Source organism: Pleurodeles waltl, chromosome 6, assembly GCF_031143425.1.
Source record: "Pleurodeles waltl isolate 20211129_DDA chromosome 6, aPleWal1.hap1.20221129, whole genome shotgun sequence".
In the NCBI taxonomy this organism is placed as follows: domain Eukaryota; kingdom Metazoa; phylum Chordata; class Amphibia; order Caudata; family Salamandridae; genus Pleurodeles; species Pleurodeles waltl.
The window spans coordinates 167,685,789-167,710,913 of NC_090445.1; the positions used below are offsets into that span (position 1 = coordinate 167,685,789).

A 25,125-nucleotide genomic window follows, 5' to 3' on the forward strand; every position below is an offset into this window, starting at 1 on the left:
TTCGGTCCGGTGCAGCACCACATAAATATGGAAGACCTGGCAGACCATTTTCGGCCTTACCCAGAGTTCACACTGCATTTTATGGTGTACAGTGCTGAACCTATTGATGAAGGCAGTGGCGAGGGACGTCTTTGGTCAGCAATGACTCCATGAGACTGTGACCTGTGGCGATAGACTACTTCTGCCCATGACCCTTCCTCCTCTTTTCTTTGCTGGGGCACAACAGTATGCTGATTCGCCCACTTGGAGGTGTTGAGACCTCAGTGGACTGCCTGTTTCAGTACAAGAAAGTCAGAAAATAAAAAACACCTACCCATACATTATAATTGTTGCATTTTCACTGTGGTGCACTTGAGGTACATGCCTGCACTACAGCCATCTTGCTGACACCCCACTACTCACCACCTCTGCGCTGCCATTAGAGGGTTCTTTCTACAGGTTTACATCAATAGCTCTTTATAGTTGATGTGCACTTTCCTGGGTGTTGCTGGCTGACCCAGGATTTTGCAGCTGCAATCCAGAACTGAGACTGTAGAGAACCCAGAGTAAGCAGTGCCCCGTGCTCTTTCATGGTGGGGGCTCCCCTGCCTAGCACGAAGATCACTGCATTCTTACAACCTGATTGTCTCCACATCCTGGCCCGTAGGTCTGCACTTAATCCAGCGCGCAAGCTACTGTTCTCAAAATGACTAGTGGGTGAGAAATCTGCTTCATCTCCGAGTATGGCAAAAGTGGCATACATCACATTGGACGCCCTAGTGAAAGAGCCTTTAACATCAGTACTTCCAGCAGGAAAATGGAACCCAAAGTCACTGAAATTTCTGAAGAAGTAAAATAGATTTGAGGGGACGTAGGCTTCTTCCACTCACACTTTAACATTGCTAAGCAGAGATTTACAAAAGTGAAAAGTAGGCTCGATTCTGCACCGGATTAGAGCAAAGAAATTTGGCGGATATGGAAGGCTGTGCCAGCTGTACCAATGTTTGATTTTTCAGTATTCCTGAAAAGACAGAACAAAATGACATGATGATCTTCATGACAATCCTCCTGTTTTAGCTATTGGACATCATATTTCCAGAATATCTGGAAATCCAGAGAGCCCATCACATTTGTTCCAGGAATCTGAACAAATCCAAAGTACTCCGCCCTGTAATTGTCCAACTTATTTGCCACCAGCATGCAAGAGGCACACTCCACATGGCCATTTTTCCCTGGGTAGTTACATGGTGTATGCATCTGCAGATTATTTGCTTGATACCAGCATGAGAAGAAGGGGCTTTCTGGTGCTTTGTCTGCATCTGACTCGCTAGAACTGGCCACTATGATCATCATCATTTATAACAGGACCACCGAATACAATGACTTGGACGACCCTGAGGGGGCTGTGGATGCTTTTGAGCCCACTTGGATTGGGATGTACCTGCTGCCAATGCAACAAATGTCCGACTGTATTGACTCGACGGCCTACCACCCTGTCTAGAATGAGAGGGAGCCTCCCCTAAACAATCACCGCCTCTCAGTCAGAGTCTACACAGATAGTGGATTCTAACAAAAGACAGGGATATGTCCAGATCACCATTACCCATTGAAGAACAAGACATCCTGAACAGTTTTTTGAACAGTTTCTGATCCCTCTGGTACAGACTAACAGACTTTAAAAGCACTATCCCTTTGAATCCACCATCTCAATGGCCATTGTGTTGTTCCACTTTCAGAAGCAGCACCTGCACATCCTTGAATGTGACTGTATCTGCAGTTGCTGTGCTCACCACACTGTTGACATTCAGTTTAGTTTTCCATCTTTATCCAATGCGGTGCTTCCTCTGTTGCATTCACATGTTCTTTACTCCACAATATGACACAGCTGAGCAGTCATCTCTGTTTGTGTCTCTTAGAACCTCAAGAAGCAGACAGGTGGTAAAGTCATTGTTCTTTGCTTGCCCTCACAGAAGGCCACATTTTGATCATCAGTTCACTCAGTATTCTCTTGTCCATCATGTACTCACCCCACTTTCTTGCCTGATACTATTCCCATCACTGTATGTTGATCTGACTATGCGTCAGAGCATAAGCCCACCCTCTACTTTGCCGCTGGCTTGTAAAGGTTTGAATCCACCTGGCTACAATTAGAGGAATACCCAACTTCTCACTGAGCATCATTAGTTGGACTATATGGTCCTTCTTTCCACATGCTGGTCACCTGATCATTGATCTAGAGGTGACTGATCTCTTAGACCGCTTATCCAACACAGCTGTTTCCTGTGCTCATGCTCTAGTTCATGAAAACCTATGCATGGTGTTAGAAATGGGGTCTCTAGTTGGCAGTGGTTTGCACCCTGTCCAAGTAGGCACCCTCACTCTAGGAAGGGTAAGGGAGCCACACAGCTAAGATAACCCCTGTTCACCCCCCTTGGTAGCTTGGCACAAGCAGTCAGGCTCATCTCAGAGGCAATGTGTAAAGTATTTGTATACACACACACACACACACACACACACCGAGTAAGACAGTGAAAACATCACAAAAGTACTAAGCAGCAGTTTAGAAAAACAGTCAATATTTATCTGAGTAAAACAAGACCAAAACAACAAAACTCCAACATACACAAGTGAAAATATGAATTTTCAAAGATTAAATCCTAGTATAGTGCTTAGAAACACAGTAGCTCCAACTGGGGCTATCACAGCATCTTGACAGAGTCACTTCCAAAAGGCCGACACCACTTGCGAGGGAGGGAGGGCGGGCCGGTTACGGAGTCACACGGACCCCAGGCACAGTACCTTGGAAAACGAGGAAACAAAGATATTGCATGGAGTCGGAGAGGTGAAGTGTCGCTGGAGCTGTTGCGACAACAGTTCCTTACTGCTACTGAGGAGGTGAGGCGTTGGTTCCTTACTGCTAGGCAGGGAAAGTGAGGTATTGGTACCTTACGGTTGCAGTGGAGGTGATGTGGCATCAGTGGCGAGGCGTCAGTTCCTTACGGCAAGGTCGATGAATCCATCAGGTCAGGATACAAGGTGTCGACTTTACAGTGTTGCAATCACACCACAGGGCCACTGGTACTGGGGCAGAGTCGGGTGTCACGGACGTCAGTGACACAGCACTAGGGACTCATACTGTGGTAGGACTTCAGAGGAGCTGTGGCAGCGTCGGGCCTGTGTTACAGGTCGTGGTCATTGCACTCAATGGGGACCACAGCTCTGGTGCAGGCAGTGGCGCAAAGTTGGAGAGCGGCACCGGTTCGACGTTGCTCTGAAGTGAGTGTGCTTAGTTTTTCCTGGTTGCACCAGAGGTCACTTCCAAGGGCCCATGAACTGAATTTGGTACCAGTTGGCAAGTCAGGACTCTCAGCAAGAGAGCGCTGGCACTGGCAGGTGCAGTCTTTGAGGGTCCTGAGACTTCTTAACAGAAGGAAAGCTCAGTTCAAGGCCTTGGAGAACCTTGGAAAGCAGGATGTAGAAAGCAAAGTCCAGTCCTTTCACTCCCAGGACAGAAGCAGCAGGCCCGCACAGCAAAGCAACCGGCAGAGAGGCAGTCCCTCCTATGGCATCTAGCTCTTCTTCCTGGCAGAATGCCCTGAATTCAGAAGTGTTTTAACTATGTGGGCTCAGAGGTCCAGTACTTATACCGATTTCTGTCTTTGAAGTAGGCAAAACTTAAAGAGAACTCTTTGTAGTGCACAAGACCCTGCCTTTCCTGCCCTGGCCCCAGGCACATGCCAGGGGCTTGACAACCGATTTTTGTAAGGACAGGCACAGCCCTCTTCAGGTGCAAGTGTCTGCTCCTGCAACCACTCTAGAAGTCAGATGTCTGACCATCTGCAGGCTAATACACTAGCAACTGGGTATTGACCCTTTGCTACACTCCAGTAAACCCTTGTGCTGCATTGAAGGCATCAGAATAGACAATAAACCGATACATGGGCAGGGTGGGAATCTAAAAGCATTCTTAATGTTGGCCAACTTCCAAATCTTTATAATGTGTCACAGGGGAAATTTTCATTAATACTTCCTACAATAGAAACTCCAACACCATATGCTTTGTGTGCATAGGCGACAAGGAGCACACACGGTACCCATGGTTGTACCACATAACCCAATCCAGAAATGTATCATATTTTAGGGTACTTATAAGTTGACTGAGCTCTGATCTGTTTAGGATCCTGGTGGAACAGCTCTTTATTTTTTATTTTTTTTAACTTGCTTGATTCTAAGCACTGCTGACAAGCGATCTTGGAAAGGAATACACCATGGAACAATGGTTCTACTTACTGGAAACACACAATAAATGTCTTTCTACGGAAGCAAAACTACAATTACTTTTTTTTTTAAGTGTTGGACAGTGGATAATGTACTAGGCTGGACTGCTTGCCCACTCTGACTTCGGTTGATGTGTCCAGCTGGGAGGTGACCTGATACATGTCCTATGTCAAAAACCTAACCTCAACCACCATTGGACATAGGTCTAGAGCACACTATCAAATGATATATCTAATGTTTTGAAAATATCACATCACAGGCACGGATGGTTGGTGTCTTTAATGGCTACCTCCAACCTCCATATTCTCCACCACTGACGATGATACATTGTCCTGGATAAAGCCGAATGGCTGCATTGCCTTACACCATATCTACAAGGCCCTGAAAAGCCATGCAAAGTGGCTTTGCCTGGCCGTGTAGATATGGGCCTGCACTGGGTGCTGCCGGTGTGTCACACAAATTGACGCACCGCTGGCACACAGGGCTTGTAAATATGCGCCTGAGTTTATGCCTCCATTTGCTTCTTTATTTTCTGTTCACAGGCATGGACATTCAGTGATAGCCGAATGTAAAGGGGGAATTACAGAAGTGCTAACTTCTAAGCTAAGCACTATTTGTGAGGTACTTCTACCCTCCTCCATGCCTTTCCCCTAAAAAAGCTTCTTAGTCTACTGCCAATGGCCTGGGGTATTTCCACACCCTGTAATGGACATAGGGGATAAACCCACACTATGCAGGGGTTTCTAAACCACATTTTGATCCACCTTGCTTTATGTGCACTTCCTACCTGGTGATCATGTGAAGATAGCCGATAACTTGTGACACACGGTAGTGGCACACAACAGTAGTGGAAACCTATGTGTTGGGAGGTCTAGATGTAGCTGATAAAATAGCTAAATGGATTAAAGAAGTGATTGGGGAAATTTTGGGTTAACTATACTAAGTAGGTCACAGGCTCCTTTGACTGCTCATCTGAACTCTGCCTTTCATTCATCAGAGGTCCTCTAAACCATTGGATTTGAGCATTTTATAACCTTTATTTTATGTACGTGAGTGCTTAAAATGCCACAGAAGGGTTATCATATGTCACTTCTCTCCCCAGAGTATCGACGTGAGTGTGGCTGCTGAGCGCCAGGCCTCCACCGGTGGAGTGAGTGAGCTCTCATCTCCAGTGGACAGGTAGGACAGTCCCTTGCTTTGTCTGTGGTTTGCGTTTCTTGTTGTGTATTACTTGTAAACAGGTATGAACCACTAACTTATCGGTTATAGGTTTCCTGGGACATCACTGAGACATTATAAAGGAGGCAGACTGGGAGTGCAAAATTGGCTAAACACATCTGTGTTTTTTGTTGAGGCTGACGTTAGAGAAAACGTTTTGAATTTATCAAAGTTGTATTTGTAATATAGTTATTTATCGGAACTTTCAGCCAGTCATTTTCATCCATTGATCTATTATGTTGTTCATATTTGCCGTCCGCCCCTTACAGCTTACTGCAGAGGGGACTGGTTCAGCTCACTTCAGCCATTTGCCAACTCTACTGTGAGAGACGCACTCTGCCCTTTCACAAGGAGCACATCCACACACAAAGAAGTTGTTTTATGTGCAGGGCCCACTAAGCCAATATGTAATTTTTTTAGACCAAAATTATATTTTTTCCTTTAGCAAATATTTTTAGAGTGAGAAGGACACATCATATTCCTCAACACTAAGATTTTGCAAAAACGATGACAAAAGAAAACAAGCATTGTTAAAGGCAAAATATCGACGACCAAAGCTAGACCTATTGGCTTTACCAATGCTTGGTTAATGAGTAAAGGAGACAAGTTAATAACTCGATCCAAGTAAGCCTGAGATTGACTTAGCTATTGTTTGTTTTATAGGAAAGGTTCGGTATTACCTCATCTTGTGGCTTTGCCTTGAAATGGCCAAGTGGCAAACATCACCCGAGTGGGATAACATTTGAAATCTGAGTTATGCGCCCACGTTTTGCTCATTTTCTCTCCTCCTTACTTATTTCCTCTGTACATATTTTTCCATGTTTTACCTGACCAAATGTGCACAAAGAAAAATATGCAATTGTGCAGAAGTACAGCACGATAACGTAGTTGATTGCAAACACTGTTTGCGCCTAATCTGGCATTTCCAACCGACTGACTATGATACCCCGAGAGGGGTGTACTTACTCCAAAGGGTCAGAAACTTGTATAAACTTGATTTCATTGTGTATTCCTAGTGCTTTGCTTTGAGTGGGGCCCTCTGGGCAGCACTTTCCACAAAGCACTTTTAAACCCTTTAATTAAATACTTGGTTTATTTCTAACTTTTTAGTTAGAATAGAAAATAAGCCTTTTAGAATATTTGGGGAAGAATGGCATTTTGCCCAAGTATTCTGCGACTGAAGTTAGAATATTAAATGTGTCCTCCCACTGTCTACCATGTCCACTGCTGCCCTGAGGGGGAAGCTGAAGAATATGGTGGGTTCTTTATCCCAGCTTATCTATTTTGTTCAAACTGGAATGCATTTCTAATTTTGGTGTTATTACCTTTATTCCAGGGCAGTCCTTATACTATGAACCACTATAGGAAGATTGTGCCTTTTTATATTTTCTATCGTGTGGTTTATTTAGGGGAATTTCATGAGTTTAGGGTCCTACTTTTGAGCCCACCAAAAAATGATGGCAATTGCTACAGCTGTAATGTCATTACGGGAAGCCATTAAGGTCAAATGGAGAGGAAACCCAATCATTTTGGTTAATAACCAGTGGTAATTTTAGTACCGGCTATCATTTCTGCATCCTGTCTATGACAGCCTGAAGCTACCATGAAAACGTTACTGATATTACCAATCGGTATGCATACCCACTGACACCTACTGGTAATCCAGAATTAATGTGATGCAACAGGTTACAAACCCCCCCTTAAAATACAACGAGTCTATTCATACATTGTTCTTTACACCTCGTGCTTAAGAATAGAGACGCTACCTCACCATGCTCATCACGTTTACCTCACGCAGCTCCACCACCGGGTAAATGTACATCAACGCCCTGCTCAACCACACACTCTGAAAAGGGGGCTCAGGATCCTGATGCAAACTAGAGCACTTCATGACCTCATCAGGGGTATAAAGCCCTATATACGTGCTAAAATCCAATACAATCTTTAACTAACACATTTTATTGGCTAACAACACATTGCATTCTGGGATTTGTAGTTATAGCTTTCACATTTTAAGTAATTTCTGTGTTTGTGGTGCAAGTATGTGGCTACTAGCTACGGCATTTTAAGTGATGTTTGAAAAGCCAGGATTGGCTGAATGTGTTTGAAACAAAATTGGACCTCTTGGCAGCAGTGCCTTAGTGTGAGTTCACCATGTTAATGCCTATAGATCTAAAATAGAAAATAAGAACGCACTCTTCTACTTGAAGGGGCAGACATTTTTAAATAAAACACCCAAGGAACTGCTCCACTTTGTAGTGGAAACAAAAGTCTTAGCTTTGCCTACAAAAAAACAAAAAAATTAACATGCTAAAATAACATAGTCAAAAGGCATCTAGGTTCAGGAAAAATGTATCTTTGGTGTGTTAAATAGCATGGTCCTCTATGTACGTGCTTTGAGATGAGATTCGACATACTTAGGCTTTGAGACGGAATGCATATAAACCCCTAACTCAAGGTGACCTGGCTGTTAACACAGCCTAGTTGGAGCATCACAGACCCTGGTACCTCACAATGATACTCAACTCATCCAAATGATTTTATTTAACCTCATAGCTCTCTATGTCTGGGGCCTTCAACGTAGGTCCAGGTGGGCCGATCCATGTTTAGAATTCAGGTCGATCACCGTCTGATGCCTGTATTTAGATTCACTGTATGTAATTAGGCGTTTTGTGGCTATCCTGAAACTCTGGCACAGATCCTGCACTCTTGAACCTTCGGTAGCACTGATTGTCTGTCCTGTGCTTCCCCGGTCTGAGATCTCTGATCAAACTCAGTCAGTTATTCTCTCCTTTTAAAACCGAAGTTTTTGCACACTCAAATGATCAGTGTTCTTTAAAATCGCTTAACAAAAGCCTTCCTGCTGTATGCAACATGTTCTTACTGCAAGCAATCGTAATCTGTCCTTTAGAACTAGCCAAGAAGTCACAATTCTGTACCTTCCCATGTGACTTTTTCACCACCCTGAATCGTAACTTGGGCACTTGCCTTAGCTACAGTGCCCTGTTGGGTCCCAGGCGGGTTAGCGCTTTGTAAGTACCACTACAGACATACACACCTATCCCTTGCTGCCAGTTCTTCGTGTTTCTTCCAAATCCATTCAGGCACACTGGTCCATGGGCAGCATCACATAAAGTGATCACTGCAAGTGCTAATGTAAGACGTGGTCTCTTCCAGTTTTGACGTTAATGGTGTGAGCGGTTGAGAACTAGAGCAGCTTTATTTTATTACATTACACAGTGGTAAATGGTAGCTTGTCACGAGAACTTTAAGGGGTTGCGCTGCTGTTTGCTGGAAAAGTAGCAGCATTCGTTGAGAATTCCAAACTAAACAACAGAACCAGTGCTTAATTTGTGCATGTTGTTTCCGGTGCTGAGCACCGGCACTTATTTTTTATGGCCGGGGCTTAATCTTCTGCCTCAAGCATTTGCTGCAAGCAAAAGACGCACCTGGGAAAGACGGAGGAAGGGAAAAACGAAAAAGCTTCAAAAAGGGAGAACGTAGAAAGCTGCAAAAGTGAGCTGAAGGGACAGGGAGTGTCTTTAAATGGATTGAAGAGGCCCGAGATGGCTTCAGGATTACCTGCCTCAGTATTCCGTGTTCACACATTTAATTGCAGCAGCTTCGTGTTTAAGAGGAGGGCTTTGGGCACCGGCACCTTTTTATTTACAAATTAAGCACTGAACAGAACCTATGACAACATACCACAAAGCAATGCAATATCACTATTAAACCATAACAGGGCACAACAAAACAAAGCAGCGAAAATAGAAAACAACACGGCAACTCCAGCATCCCATTGTAATAATGCAGCATAGAAACACAGCAGCACACAACAACAGAACACACCACCACAACAAAGTGCCACAAAACAATTATGAACAAACAATCTTGTCAAACATTATCACTTCTAGAATCCGGCTTTCATAATATGGTAATAAAATATGCTTTCACCAAGCAGTGCCTTAACTTATCTCCAAGCGCAGGAAATAGTGTCAGTCAAAAATGTTTTTGGACCCAGCCCAAGAGTTTTTATTCAGAGCTCCCTTGCCCTACCCACTCAACTTACACCCAAGAGGAGATTGACGCCATTACTCATCTCTATGAACACACCTTTCACAAATCCAATATTTCTCCACCTTGTCATGGTGCTCGCCTGCACTTCAATAGGCCCATTGAGTTGGTTTCAGGGAGGGGCACACCTTCCTTAGCCCGCCAGTGTTTACCTAAAGACCTGTGTATTAAGATCCACCTACTCGGAGTGGGAAGCCGAACAGCAGTAGGTACCAGGTACAATTATCACGTGTGGATACGTTTGGTTTTTCCGTGTTAAAGAGGAGTTTCAAAAATCAACATTGTGTTTTATATATCTTTGTCTGTAAGACACTGGTTGGTCCCTTTTCCATAATAGTCATGGTGAGGAGATCAGTTACTCTCAGGCCTAGTATGCTTCATACAAAAAAGGTGATGTTCTGATGGATTCTGCCAATAGGGAAGATGCAAACTGTACTTAATAGGTGTCAAGAAGCACATGTATGGTCACTACCCAAGCTTTCCAGGCATTCTAGGTACCTATGGACATAAAACTTTCCTTGGTGCCCCGTTGGTGGGATTTTGCGCAGTTCTCCCACAGTGCCTTCACTTAACTGTCATTACACTTGTATTCTGAAGGCCACCCATGACCAGAATTCCATTGTGTAGACCTTGGGTGGTCCATCTACTACCATCTTTTGCTACAAGGGATAGAAATTCACTAAATGTAACTGATAACAAATGTATTCATCCCAAAGAAGTCCGCTATTCAGATAGCCTGATTATTTCTGGGTAGCGTATCTAGGTGAAGCAGCTGGGTACACTAAACACAATTTGCTTACCAACTCTGTGATACGGTTGTGTCACGACTGGAGGTTTGGGTGGTAAAAATACAGGAATTTTTGGCTATAGATTTTGGACAGGACAATATTATGCTGTATGTATATATTGACATTTATTTACAGCAAGGCAATCAAAGGAGCACTGTACAGGTCGGTGGCGTTTGTTAGATGATGCAATGTCTTTTACATCAAGTGGGGAATTTACGCCTTTAAATTACACAATTATGTTTCACGTATTTACAAATGCTGTTCACAAATGTACCTTTTCAACCACAGAGAAATTAGTTGATTTGCCCAGAATCAAGCAATCTCCATGAAGAGCCAAGTTCAGGATTCAAATCAAGATCTTAAATTTTTTTTAAAGCAGCTTGTGCATTAATTCACGTTTTCCCTTTTTACAGCAGACATATGTAAGATACATTCATATAACATGAAACGAAATGGATCTAATTTAAATGGTCATTGATTATTCTGAAAATCTTGCATGATTCGGGCTATCAGGGTACCCCTGCTTTAAAGGATGAGCTCCGGATCGGGAGAGAAACTCGTTTATTCCCACAGTATTAGCCCCCCATTTCCACACTGCTGGTGGCGCTTAGTCACAAGAGTATGCACTGATCTTGAGTGAAACACAGGGTTACTCTTCCTTCCTTCAGGGAACAAATGGCTTGTATCTATAAACCTCAGTACTGGCGAACTGAACACTTAGTTGGCTTAAAGAGAAGGAGACAACCTGATACTTTGTATCTATTTGTGTTTGAATTTATTGAGAATTGTGAGGCTCAAGATGGTACAAAGGAAGAAAACTGCAGAGAGGAGTTGATAACAGGTTATTGTGTGAGCTGAATGATATGCATATTTCACACAGACTCGAAGAGTCCCTGATACACGGTAAACATTAATGTACGGAATACATACATTTATAATTCAGGCAAACCAATGCAGAGCAGTGTTTAATTTGAGGTGGGGTCTAATGGTACGCATTCTTGGGGGCTGGCACATATTTTCCCTCATCCAGTGTTTACCCAGAGTAAGAAAGAGAAAAAAAACAAACAAGGGAAAGAAGGAGGGAGACAGAAAAAAACAACCTGCAAAAGTGAGAGAAGGGCAGTGGGTAGTCTGGTAGTGGGTTAAAGAGGCATGAGGTTGCATCAAGACCAAGCTACTTTTGTGTTTGTCACCCTGATAATTCTATAGCGTCGACGGTTTCTAAGCAGAACTTTGGGCCCCCGCCCTTATTCTTTTCCAAATTAAGCACTGATGTAGACTTAAGGAGAGTTCAATGTTAATAGGTGTAGGCCAGGTTTCTTAATTTAGGGTTTGGATTTTAAGACTCCTTTAAATATTAGTGGAGAAGAGGTAGATTTTAGCTTAGGCGTTAGTGTGCTCCAAAGAGTAGGCCAAGCAGCTCAAAAGAAATTGTGCGGTGTGCGTTAAACGATTTTGACACACGCGCGTGCCAATCTTCATGTAAAAGAGCTTTTGGAGGTCAAGTGGCTTCATCATCTTGAAAGTGTGTCAAACGCCTTTAGTGACATATTGAATCCTCATGCTCCTTTGTACAATTCATTCATTTTGGACATTGGTCAGGGCAGTCAGAGTTAGGTATTAATGCCCGAAGGGGGGCAAAGGGACTTCAACAACAAATGACAACAACAACCCTCCCCTGCTGAAAATATTGCTACTGCGTGCCAAGTGGAAAAATCAAACTTTTGTAAGGAAAGGATCGATTTACAAGTAGAAATATGTTTTCCTCTCAGGAGATATTGCTTTCTATATGAACAACAACAAAAAAATGCATGTCCTAATACGCACTCCAATCTGGCTCAACGACGTAGGCTATTCTGAGTTTAAATCAAGTTTACATGTATAACAGTAACTTCAATTAATTTCAGTGTGTCAAAAGTGTGGCAGATAGTACGTATAATATACGTTGTTGAAGTTTCAAATACTCATATATAGTATGCTGGTGATGTAACAGGAACTGGTACCATAGATCTTCTATTCTCCTAATTTTCTCATACTAAAAGTCCCTCTTAGCCTAGCCATGATGTCATGTGACTGGCATTGAGACAGTCACACTCTCACCCCGGTTTGTCCATGATGTGATAAAACTAGCAGTGGCACATTCTCACTCTCACTCCTGATCTGTTCAAGATTAGAGACGAGCTCGTTCACCAACCAAACAGTAAAATTCTGTCAGGTCTTCAGGGTCTCCTCAGTGAATATGTATGAAGCGTGTTGGCATACAATGAGGTTCAGTGGACATTATCTGCATGTACCATTCAATGGATAGATGAGCTCAGCCCTGCTCAAGATGGCACTTGCGGCCTGAATTAGAGTGTGGCGGAGGGGTTACTCCGTTACAATGGTGACGGATATCCTGTCCCCCTAATATAAATCCCATTATAACCTTTATATTTCAGCGGACCGGATATCCATCCCGGTTGTGACCAACGTCTAAATCCGGCCCTAGGTTGGCAGGGGCAACCTGCTCGAAGTATACCCATTGTATGGTCAGTTAACACCGTCACCTTATCACATTTTTGCCTTTAGTTGCCGATGTTGTCATCACGTGTCCATTGCCACACTCAAGCCTTAGTTTATCTATGATGTCATGAGACTGGCAGTCAGACTATCATGTTGTGCCCTTACCCATGTTGTGCTCAGGCTGGCAGTGACACAGTATCATCCTCAAGTCTTATTTTTGCTATGAGGGGATTATTGCAAACATGCAACAGTTACAACATGCTTTTAGTGCTACAAAGGGACTGCACTGAAGGGTTAAACGGTGGCTCCATGTCTTCTTGTTAATTACGTATTTTCCTGCAAAAACTATTGAAAAGGGCCTAATTTGAAGTAAACTAAAAACTGCAAATTCCTGAATGCGTCAGGATAGTACTGATAGCCCACGTGAACCACGTTTTTCCTTTGTAAAAATGATTGAAAAAAACTTAATATGAAGTAAACCAAAAACTGCAAATTCCAGAATGCACCAGTCTAGTATGGATAGTTCACGACTAGGCATGTATCTCTGTTAAAATAGGCCCTTCCATAACCAGATGACAGACACACTTTGCAACAAATACAAATGACAGTGGTACCATGCCCTGTTCAGCCTCTGCTCATGTGTTCATAATGTATTTATTGATACACGTATAATTTAATTAGCTTATGTTTTCATACAGTTCATGCTATCACACAGATTTGCTCTTTTGGAGAACTAAAGATGACAAGTTGAGTTTTCCCTGCAGGGAGTGGAACATCTTCAATGCACGTTGTCCATAGATATATGTGATGATAACCTATAGTATGCAGGATATGCAAACATCTTCTCAGCAGGCACATTTGCCATCTGAGCTGTTATTTCTGACTGGAACTTCTGACGCTTCTGTTCCACGCATAAATGCAAACCTCACTGTCTCTCACTTTTCTGCTAACCTCCTCCTTCATGACTAACACACACACCACACCAAGATTTGGCAGCTACAAGACATCCCCCAAAAAGATATTGATGGCCTGTTCACTCTCTTTAAAAAATATTGCATGTATACAGTTTAAATAGGATTCCCAGGACATCTGACTGTTTTGGACGCTTATCTGCCAACTTCTAAATCAGGCCCATAGTTATAAGTCTGTTGATCAGTAGGAAGCGGGTGTCAGTTCTTTGTTTTTCTCAGCCCAGGAGATCCCTCTTCTGTACCATGACAAACATGCAGCACATACAGCCACGTTTATTATCTCCGTGCATCATAGCTTCAAAGATGCCATTGCAGACGCGTTATTTGTGAAACACCATGCTAAGGCAGTGGGAAGAGTGGGTGCAAGGTCGCCTTTGTGTTTTTGGCAATGGTATTTTGAGGGTGAGATTGGTGTCAGGATGGATCCAAGTGATTTGGCACTGAGTGATTGGTGTGGCTTGTAGCCATCACATTTCAAGTCATTGAACCAGGCTTAGATTATTCTTGCTTGTTCTTGTTGACAATTAATGGAACGTCTGTCTCAATGGGGTTAAACTTAATCTAGGTGCTAGAGATCGAGGTCTGGAAGAGGTGTATGCAGTGATTGAGGCACTGAATTTGTTGAGGGGAGTAGACTTTCGAGAGTAGAGTTATGACTCTTCTGCATATTTGTGAATTTTGAAGCGGTTATACGCGAGTAGAGTCCCAAGGGAAGACATTTAGAGGTTGAAGATGATGTAGAATAGCATGAAATTTTAGTGGACTCCACATAAGAATGGTTTTTATGTGAGATGGAGGTTCCCATGTGAACTAACTTGTGTTGATTGAAAAATTAGTGAATCCTATTCAGGATTGCAGGGTGTGGATGAGTGTAGGATGCTTGAATTTGTCAAATGCTAAGAGGTTCAATATTAAGGGCATGTTATGCACCCACCCACAAATTTACACCCATGCACGCCAACACTGGGAATTCCTCCCTTTCCATAAATGCTAGTCCGCTTTTCTCCACAACTTTAGGCCCCTCCTCTGACTCCACTTCTTAACCTCTAGAATTTATTCAATATCACATTCACGGTTGGTCCCATCTCTCCTGGCAAATCTTTCTACAAATCGTGCTCCGCTTCCTCTGCTTGATCATAGCACCACCTGCAGTAGATTCTGGATAGAAAATCTTCTCTTTAGATGAAAAGCAGCTTGCTGCACTCAGGCCGGCAGATTTACAACTTCCAATGCTAAACATCCTTTTGGCGTACAGAGGAGGACAGTGGTTAATGCACATTTTGCCAATAGCTTTTTGCTGGTGCTAACCTTTCAAGAAATGTCCATGATTATACGTTACTGCTGTGAATCTCAAAAATTGCAGCAATGGTCATAATGTGTAGTAGCCCACGTCCTTCACAAACATGTCATTAGGGCACCCCTCTGTTGGTAGTTGCCCCAGAGGTATGCTGAAACAGATATGTCTTTTCCACTAGCTATGCTTCTGATGTGACGTCTGGCCTGAGCGACGGATATGAAGGACTGTCCGCGGGTGAGCGGAACGTAAAGCAGCCAGCTAAGCGGACCGCTGGGAAACTTCTTCGACGCAGAGGGCGGTCCCGGCTCCGGATAATAAATGTAAGGACACGTTTAATCAAATCTAATGATTAATCAATCATCACTTAAAAAAAAAAGTCAAGATTTATTACAAAAGAAGTTACAATTAATGTGACTTATTCTATTAAAGTACAATCTTTACATTAAAATTAGCAAAACATGTAAACTAAGGATACATGTAAAAAAACATATTTCTGCAAATCTACAAATAAGATACTTTACAAAACCAAAAATAGCTGCATGCTGAATAAAGGTTGTATTTTAGAAAGCCTATTTGGTATTCACAAAATCAGTTTTATCAAGCCACAAATTAAAGGAGAACGTAAGTAAAAAAAATAAAAAAAAGAAAAAAGGGCACATCAAGAGGCAGGGTGAGCATACCCTTACTCTCAAGCCCACGTGGAAAGGGGGGTCAGAGATGGACCCACAGTGACCCCCATCAGTGATTACAATTTAAAATAAATTGTAGTTTTTGTTGCCTGTACTGCAGTACTATTGCATGACCAGCACAGTTCTTGTAGTAGTGCTGTGGTACAAAAAAGAACTTGACCACTACAAGGAGGGTTGGTTCATGCAGAGCAGGAGTTTGGCCATTCATGGAGGATTGGGCACGGGGCCTAACCGCACACAGTGTGTACATGTGTGGGTGCATAGAATGAAAATAGCAGAGGCCCTTGAGCCATGTCTGGCTGGGGATGTCAAACGTTATATATTGCATAGTTTCCCTACCAGTAAGGGTTGGATGCAAAACGCACTCCATTTTAAACAAGGTAAAGTTTGTGCGCACCTGGTGTGAGTTGCAGAAACACATTTCAAAGTAGGTTGTGGCGTAAAACCGAAGCCTGCTGTCAAAAAGCTGTTTGAATAGCCAAAACTTATTTTCAAAATAGATTGTTCACCTGTTGCTGTCCAGACACATGCCCATGCTAAATAGTTATCATGCAGTGCTACAGACACATTTTTTGTAAAGTGAGGGTTTATAAGGTGTGGGTGTTTATTTGCAGAACTACCGTGATGATTTTGAAACATTGCACAATGTTGAATGATGTAGTTTGTAGAACGTAAGGGGGCACTTAGAGATGGTTTAACTTACAGTGTGGTTGTAAGTGCGGATCTAAGGTTGTATGCCACACTGCTCATCACAGGAATATATGTAGCGTATTTTACCAAACTACGCAGGGTTTGACTCAAATTTGGGGTCATATCAAGTCTTTAATAGGATGATCCCATTAATGTGAATAGAGAAGGTATTCAAGGTATAAAACGTGAGTGACCTATTAAAGACTAGGGAGGGATTTTGTTTGTTAAGCTGGTGAGTACCAGCAAAAAGAGGGTAACATCCACCAAGTATGGGTGACTTTATAGTTATGCTGTGTGTACTGCATATTAACAATGTTATGTGCATTATCACTTGATTGGGGATAGAAAAGTGGTCACAGATGTAGCTTTCTGAATTACTTCCAGTCCACAACGCCTAAAGCAAATTGTCACAGCCACTGGGTGATGTCATCAGTGACATCATCAATTATATAATTTGAGATGTCATCAACAATTTCATTTAACATGTCATGAGTGGTGTAATATGTAGGATCATAAGCAGTGTATCACAAGGGTGCAAGTTATACTTCACTAAACTATAAATTAACAATTTGAGTATTTTTTCGTTTTTTAAACACAAGTTCTTAACTTACTACAACACCTAATTATAATGTCACTTTTAGCTGATTTTTTCCAGTATATACCTATACCTAAATACCATAAACCTACATATAGAGGTATATACACTTAATTATTTTCTTACTTCACAGTTGTTTGGTAGCCAGCACTATGGCTTTGACATTTTTGTAGCATATGTTTGTGATCGATATTCTGACATACGTCCATGGCCATGGCCTATTACAAATATGTTTTTTCCTCAATCTTCATCAGCAAAAGTAATCTTGGTGTTATTAGGCGACTGGCATTGTGAGCTGTTGCTGACGTCAGTCTTCCCCTCAGATTTCAGATAAGAGTGACCGGGTGGTAGAGTGCCAGCTGCAAACCTACAACAACAAAATGGTGACATTCAAGTTTGATCTGGATGGGGACAACCCCGAGGAGATTGCAGCAGTGATGGTGAGTACCGGAAGGTTGGCTTGCCGTTTCTGTATTATCAAACTCCACCTTTTATGCTGGCCATGATATTTGCTTTGCGTCAGGAGAAAATCTAGAAGTCTACGGAGCTTATTTACCAGCCCTGTGGTGCAGGACAGCGCAGCAACTGACCTTGCTGCGTTGCCTAGTGCCACAGGGAAAGAGCAGACATGCGCTATATCTAGAAGATACAGCGCATTTCTGTCCCCACCCCCGTGCTGGAGCACAACGGGCTGCCTAGCGCTGATGCAGTCACCCTTGCCCCATGGTGCAAGGAAGGATGCCTGCATCGCAGATAGGATTGTTTCTGCACAGAAAAAGGACACCTTCCTGCACAAAAACAATCCCTGGAGGCCTTTTCCTCTTTCTATTTATGCTGCAGAATGTAGCACACATAAAAAGAGGAAAAAACAAGAAGTAATAAAGGTATTTCTTCTTGTTGCGCCTCCCATGGGGAGACATAAGATTTTGATGCATTCCCAGGTTTACAGATTCTTCTAAATCTGGGAGTGCATTAAAACACATGCGTGTTGTATGAGAAAACCCGCTGCAACACCCATGGAACTCCTCCCTGAGGCAGAGGAAGGCAACGCAGCGACTTGTGCTGCGTTGCCTTACACTATATCTACAAGGCCATGAGAAGCCATGCAAAGTGGCTTTGCGTGGCCTTGTAGATATGGGCCTGCACTATGCGCTGCCCGTGCGTCACAACAAGTGACACACCAGCGGTGCGCATGGCATCTAAATAAGCCCCAAAGTTTGTATTGTGAAAGCACTGCTTTATATTGGTAATAGGTGCCTTCTCCTCAATACTTTCAGTTGTAGTTCTTGAAAGTATTGAGACAAGCCACAGGAGAGTCTAGACAGTAACAGTCTTTAATGTGTATTTAGCCCATGTGTATGTTGCTTCAGGCCACCATGGGTTCACTGTATGGCACAGCAGTGGATTCTAGTTCACATACATAAGACAGACAATACTCTTGTAGATGTTATGTGTGTATTTGTATGTATGTAGTGGAAACCTAGGTATAAAGCAACAGAGCGCTGGACAATAAAACAAGGGTACAAAGTGACAGCAAGCAAGACTTGCTTACAACTGGGAGGGATCTATTATTTGGCATTCTTGTGTTATAAACAGTCAGAATGGTTATTTCTCCGCAAGTTGTTCTTAACTGAGGAAGGTTTCTACTCCTTCCTGAAGTAAAGGTGTGAAGGTGTTTGTAGATCAGTGGGTGGATGGAATTCCAGACCCGTGATGCATAGCAAGAGAAGGGAAGTCTTTTAGGGCCAGATGTATCATTTTGTTAAATTGCGATTACCTACTTGCGATTCCCAATTATGTAATTGTTATTCTAATGTATGAAACTCACAGAGTTTCATTTTGCGTTTCTTAACGGGTCGCAAAGTGACCTACCTCATTAATGCTTATGAGGTTGGTCGCAAATTGCGACCCATTAGGAAACGCTAAAATCACAGGAATGCTGGCCTGCTGGGCTTAGCAGACCACCTACTTAACGTTGGGGACCCCTTCTCGTTTACAGATGGGTTACCACCTACTTAACGTAGGTGGTAAAATGCGAATGTTTTGCGACTGCATTTCGTTCACAGAACATTCCTGCATACCACTGCAATTCGGTATTAGGAAGGGACGCCCTTGACATGCACCGTACTAATACCGAATCGGTATGTAGTCGCAATTCCAATTTACGATTCAGTAACAATGCAAAAAATGCTTGGTACATCTGGCCCTTAGACTTTTCTTTCCTGCATGTCTGTTTTATGCGTGGCAAACTCCTGGATTCGTGTGTTGCATTCAGCACTGGAGATATTGGTCTTGTTCAGTAGGTAGCCTGCTATGTTGGAGGCAACAACCTGGATGACGCAGCAGATCATGAAGATGGTAGGGCTTGTAGGGGAAGCCCGTGCAGCTCCTTGAGTGTTACAGTGCTCAAGTCGTACCTTCTCATTTCCATGATGAGGTATCCTGTTGCTTGGTGGATGTTTGAGAGGAATTATTTGAGGTGGATGACTTAGATGCGTTAAAAGTTTAAACTGTATGTTTTGAGTAAACTCCTGTTAATCAAAGTGAACTATTAACACTACGAGTAGAGCAAGAAAGGATGGATTTTGCAGTAGTGTCATCTACATTAAATTACAAAAAAACATTGCCAGGTGAAGAGTGCAGGGAAGTAGGATCCTAGGAACTAAGCCTTGACCATGGTACTATGATATCTATTCGCAGGTAAACAGTGAGTTCATCATGAAGTCTGAGCAAGAGAGTTTCACCAACAGAATTCGGGACATCATTCACAGAGTGGAGACGCTGCTGCAGAAACATGCTCAGGGAGAGAACGAGTCAAATGGAGCTCCGGCAGCAACAAGTTTATCCAGCACCTCGGTGCCAAATCTGCAGGTAAGCATTGCATCCAAGTAAAAGGCTATACTCTATGCACTTACTAGGATGCCCCCTCTATGTGCTTCTGGTGCTTAAAAGGAGAAAGATACAATTATTTTTTTTATGCTGCTATTTTTCAAATAGGTGGAAAGTGAATTAGCGTGAGTTGAATTATTCTAACATCCTGTGATATTATCACTAACATTTAATGTGAACCTTCTCAGCGATAAGATGCAAGATTGGGCACGTATTCACAACTAATTAATTTTAAGAATCATTTTTTGTGTAGTGCTTCATACCACTTCCTTGTTTTCCAGGTGCATTAAATGACAGGTATGTATTATTACCCTGTTGAATGGTACTCAGTTCCCCCATCTACAAAACGAACGATGGCTACGCTGGTATTACTGGGATTCAGGCTCGCGACCTGGAAATACTGCTCGTTCAGAAACGACCAGTCAAGTCACAGAGCAATCCAGAGAGACTCCTATTGACAGCTACATTAAGTGGGAGTGGCCCTGATTACAAGGTAGCCGGATGGGTTTTGGTGTCTTTACCACAATCAGTAAATACCATTATCCTAGGTCAAGGTATTAACTGTGTTGGTAAATAGCTCCTAGTTGAAGATTTTGTCTTGGAAATGAGGCATAGTTTGTATTGAACACTCTAAATTACACATTTTGCCTTTTTTTCTGGGGCTTTTCCTCAGATACATTACATCAGGTTTAAAGTGATGAAATATAGCAGGGGAAAAAGGCCATTGTGTGATAATTATCACACAGCTCTGAATTCCGATCGCTGTGCAAACCTGTGTGCAAACCGGAATTAAACACCACAGTTTATTCAGCATCCAAGCATGAAATTCCTCTAACCGGTCTCTGTTCTCCTCTTTAGTAATCTCTGGGTGGAACTAAACCCCAGTATCTGGTCATGGTCAGGGGTAAAGACCATGCCTCAATATATGGGCAGGGCCAATGCCGCAGTTACAGACTGTTGGTTGGTTAATTCCTCAGTAACTATCTGTGATTGGGCACTGCATAAATCTGAATAACTTTGGGTGGGGCTAACCCACAACAACCGTCAAGGGATGACGTGAGCGCCCAAAATCACACATATGCTTTAACAAGCTTTCCAGCGTAGGAGGATACATAAGGCAAACATGGGAAAAATTATTTCCAAAAACACAACTTTAATTTTGCTCCACAAATATAATCAAATAACAGGTTGGTTGGCTTAGAAAATATGCAGAAAGTTAAATGACTGCATCCAGATAGTGCGGGATCTTCAAACTTGACAGTTGATCTTCCGAACAGGGCTCTTGTAATTATTTTATCCACAAATTACAGTTTTAAGTCTACGTGGGGCAGGTGTAAACTAGACGTTTTTAATAATTTATATATAATGAATGTAAATGGAATTTAAAGTGTCAGTGGTTGTTCTGAAAACCTGACATGGACTTGTACCTACTGTAGCAGATGGGCAACTATTATGATTTTCTGTTTAAGGCAACCACACCTTCTTTCTTTTTTATTTTCATCACAGGTTTCAGCTCTGCTATTGTACTAGACAGCATAAGTGGGTTCACTATTCTCATCTCTCTTTTAATTTTTTAATCTCTCATTTGGGTGCCATCAAACGCTACCCTTCACTACTCTACACAATAAATTGACACACTCTTCCCATTATTTTGCCACCATTATATAGAATTTTCTGTGTTCTTACACAGTTATTTGAAAACATTTTAGACAACAGTTTACAAATCATATGTGACAGTTCTGATAAAACTTTATATTTTTGTAATATTTTTACATTTTTGTCAACAATACAAGACTGAGCACTGAACCAAGACGTGATTCTCTGTCATGAAAATTGGGCTTTACTCTTTCTCTTTTAATTATTAATTGCAATGTGTGTGTGTTTGTTATTACAAATCAGTAATCATAATCAAGATACCAAAATCTGCTGACTTATAGAAGACTTCTCACAATCCCTAGAGCAATGGTGTGGACAATACTACACATTACAAATGGAGTTACAATAGTATTAGAAGTAACACATTTGTGAGCCTTTCCAGTTTCTTTCAAAAAAGCATAGCATGTGATACTTTGTTCCCTTATTTTTATTTTTTGCAGGCTGATTTGAAGTTGCAAGAGTTATCCCGCTCCTTCTCCTCCTCATCACTGAGTGGTAGGTGAAAACACTGCGCAGTGGGTCCGCTAACCTAAGAATCTTCCTCTTGACTAAAGTCCATCTTGCTGATCCATTTTAGATAGTGTGAGTGAGACAGGCTTGCAACTTCGTCCACAATTGAGGAAATCTAATTTGGCCAACAGTATTTGTGATATTGTTGAATTTGGTTTTGGAAAGTTATTTGCACACCAACAGGCTGGTATAAGAACAAGGCTAAGTTCCTTGGCTGAAGTATGGTCATTCACATTAACACTGGAGATTAGCTGATTGCTGTCAATGTACAGCTAATATTTGGATCAGGTATCTAGAGCAGTTTACCGGAAGGTCTGAGATAAGATTGAAATAAAAACGAGCAAATATTGAGCCCTATGGCAGTCCCACTTTAAGACGTGAGAACAAACACTGTTTATTTGTCTCTGGAAATAAAGTAACTCAATTCAGAATGAGGTTTCAGACCCTGACTTCTACTTACCAACTCCAAAAAGGGAATAGTCCGGAAAGATTAAGGCACCAACGCGGCCACAATCAACCTTCATAAAGAGATCATCAAACACTCACAGCACCACATGGTCATATAGTCATTTTTGGCTTCTTATCAAAAAATTATTGTATCAGGCATATTGTCGTAGCCATGCAGCACTTTACAGATGAGAAATCTAGCTGGATCACTAGAGCCAGGATAATGTGTCAACGTAAGAAATGTTCATCCTCTCATACATCTGTATATAGTGCCAGCTTTAGGGCTGTGCGACCTGTGCACTGGGCACCAAAGTCAGTGGGCCCCTTCTGCATGACAGGCTGGATGAGACAAGAACAGATTGTAGAACTCTATGTGCCCAGCAGTTTTCAAGGGATACTTACAATGGTATGATAACTGGTGGTTAAGTCACAGTTTTGACTCATGATATAGTAGCATAGAGGGTTAATGCTCCTGCTTCAAAGCACAATGTGGTGCATGCAGATCACTGATCAGTAATGTAATGCAGATAACTCAGTGGGTTATTGCTTTGGTCACTAAGATCCCTTTATTTCATGGCTTTCATAACAGTCCTTCTAATACAGTATATTGATCTATGAACTGGCATCAAAGTGCTACATGCAAATTGAAAGGTATAGGTTTAAACCTTATTGTTTTTCCCTCAATCTTTTGTTATTCTAAGATTTCTAGAGGGGTCCCTTCAGGTAACAATGCAATTGTATAAGTTTGCCTCCCCCGTCATTGTTGTACATTTGAGTGTATTTACTAATAACTTGTACCTGGTTTGCATCTCAAAAGTGATGCAAACCTTGTGCAAAGTGTTTTGGGGCTTATTTTCCAGCACAAATCCTGAATTGCATTGGGCAGTAGTCAAACATAGTAGCACTATTCTCTACTTTATGTCAATGAGGCATACCAATAGGGGTACATGAATGTTCCCAAGCACTCACCTATTGATTTTGATGCTAACCCCTATCTACTAACTTTGGTAGAATGTGACTGGAATTTAAAAAAATGACACCCCATTGAGGCAGGTGTAAAGTTAGAGAAAATCGTAGTTTTCTCCTAACCTTTACAACTTTGCATATGTGCTGCACCGTACAACACACATTCAGAGTGGTAAAGTGTTAAACTTTGTCAAAGGATCGAATTTTGTCCTGAGTACCCTTCCAGTATAAAACCTAAGCCTGGCATCACACAAACACCTTTGCAGTATGGTGTAAGGAGGTGTGCATTGGCATAATGCAGAATAAAGTTAGCTAGCACTAGAGGAGAGAGCAACAGACACATATGTTAGTATATATGGTGCTGTTGTGCTCTTTCATTTTCACCAGCGTAACAACTTTGGTTACTGTTCATCATAAAAACTTGGTTAATCTGTCCATTCATTTCCCCTGACCAAGCACTTTTAACATATAATGCCTACTGGTATGGATGACATGTGACTTTTACTACTTGTTGTCCTCTTTGTCTTAAGTAACATTTCCTATACAATGATTTACACACTTGTATGACTCATTGTCTCTTTATAATATGTTTGTGGTGCAAAGTGTTCTGACAGTCTACGATGGGATGAGTAGCGCTATAAAATCAATAAATGTGAGAGAGGGGCTAAGCAGAGACGAGGGACACTATTGGAGAGTGGTAGGCAATCTGTGAAGAAGAAAGACATTGAGGGGGCGCCAACAAATATTTTTGCACTGTGCACCACCAACACTAAAGCCGGCCCTGTCTGTATACAGCTCTCCTCTTGACACAGTGCATATAAGAGGGGTTTCAGGCATCCACCTTTTGGCAATTGAGTTCCCATTTATAAACCCAAGCTTGTAGGTGTAATACTGTGCAAGGGGTTCTGGCTGTGGTTGTTTTTGTAGCAAAGTTGCATTGCATTCCCAATGCAGTACTGGTAAGGCCCTCCAGAAACCTAGAGTACACAATGAATTCAACAGACGTCTGTGAATATCAGCCATATGTTCACGCCCCCGTTCAAGGGCCAAACTTCTAGTAGGACCCAATACATTCTATACAGATTGGTCCTGGTTTGTATTGGGGGGCAGTAAGTAAAAAACACAAACCACTCAGAAGTATTGTTTTTTTTTTCATTCATCTTTGCAGGAAGGGGTGGGGGAGGAGAGACAGTAAATGTACTAGTGTGTGTTTGCTCTTTGTGTGACTGTCCTTTCTTTCTTTTGACCTGCAGATCTGGGGTGCACCAGTCCAAATCAGGGCATGCAGTCCCCAGCGTTCCAGTCCCCAAGCAATTCCATCCTGGAGAATGAGGTCTTTGGTGGTTTTGAGCCGTCCTCACTGTCACTTCCTCTGGGGATGCAACCATATATTCCTTCAATGTCTACAGGTAACATCAGACTTTCATTTTAGTATAGTCCTCACCTAAACACTGGGCTGAAAAATCAGATTCCAAGGACCCTACTGACAAAGTGAAGTTCAATTGTAAACATATGTTTAGCACCACATTTCCTTCTTTTAACACCTGCCAACAATTTACAAAGGGATTGCTGGCAG

At 42.2% G+C, this 25,125-nt stretch overlaps 1 protein-coding gene across 1 annotated transcript in view; it reads left to right on the top strand.

The window, feature by feature from the left end:
- WNK4 (WNK lysine deficient protein kinase 4) overlaps positions 1–25,125 on the top strand; it is a 401,913-nt gene that overhangs the window by 340,662 nt on the left and 36,126 nt on the right. Inside the window, exons 9-14 of the mRNA XM_069237729.1 lie at positions 5,360–5,436; positions 15,286–15,427; positions 17,405–17,521; positions 19,782–19,952; positions 22,067–22,121; positions 24,803–24,958. Coding sequence (XP_069093830.1) covers positions 5,360–5,436; positions 15,286–15,427; positions 17,405–17,521; positions 19,782–19,952; positions 22,067–22,121; positions 24,803–24,958 — 718 coding nt within the window. The remainder of the gene's footprint in view (positions 1–5,359; positions 5,437–15,285; positions 15,428–17,404; positions 17,522–19,781; positions 19,953–22,066; positions 22,122–24,802; positions 24,959–25,125) is intronic.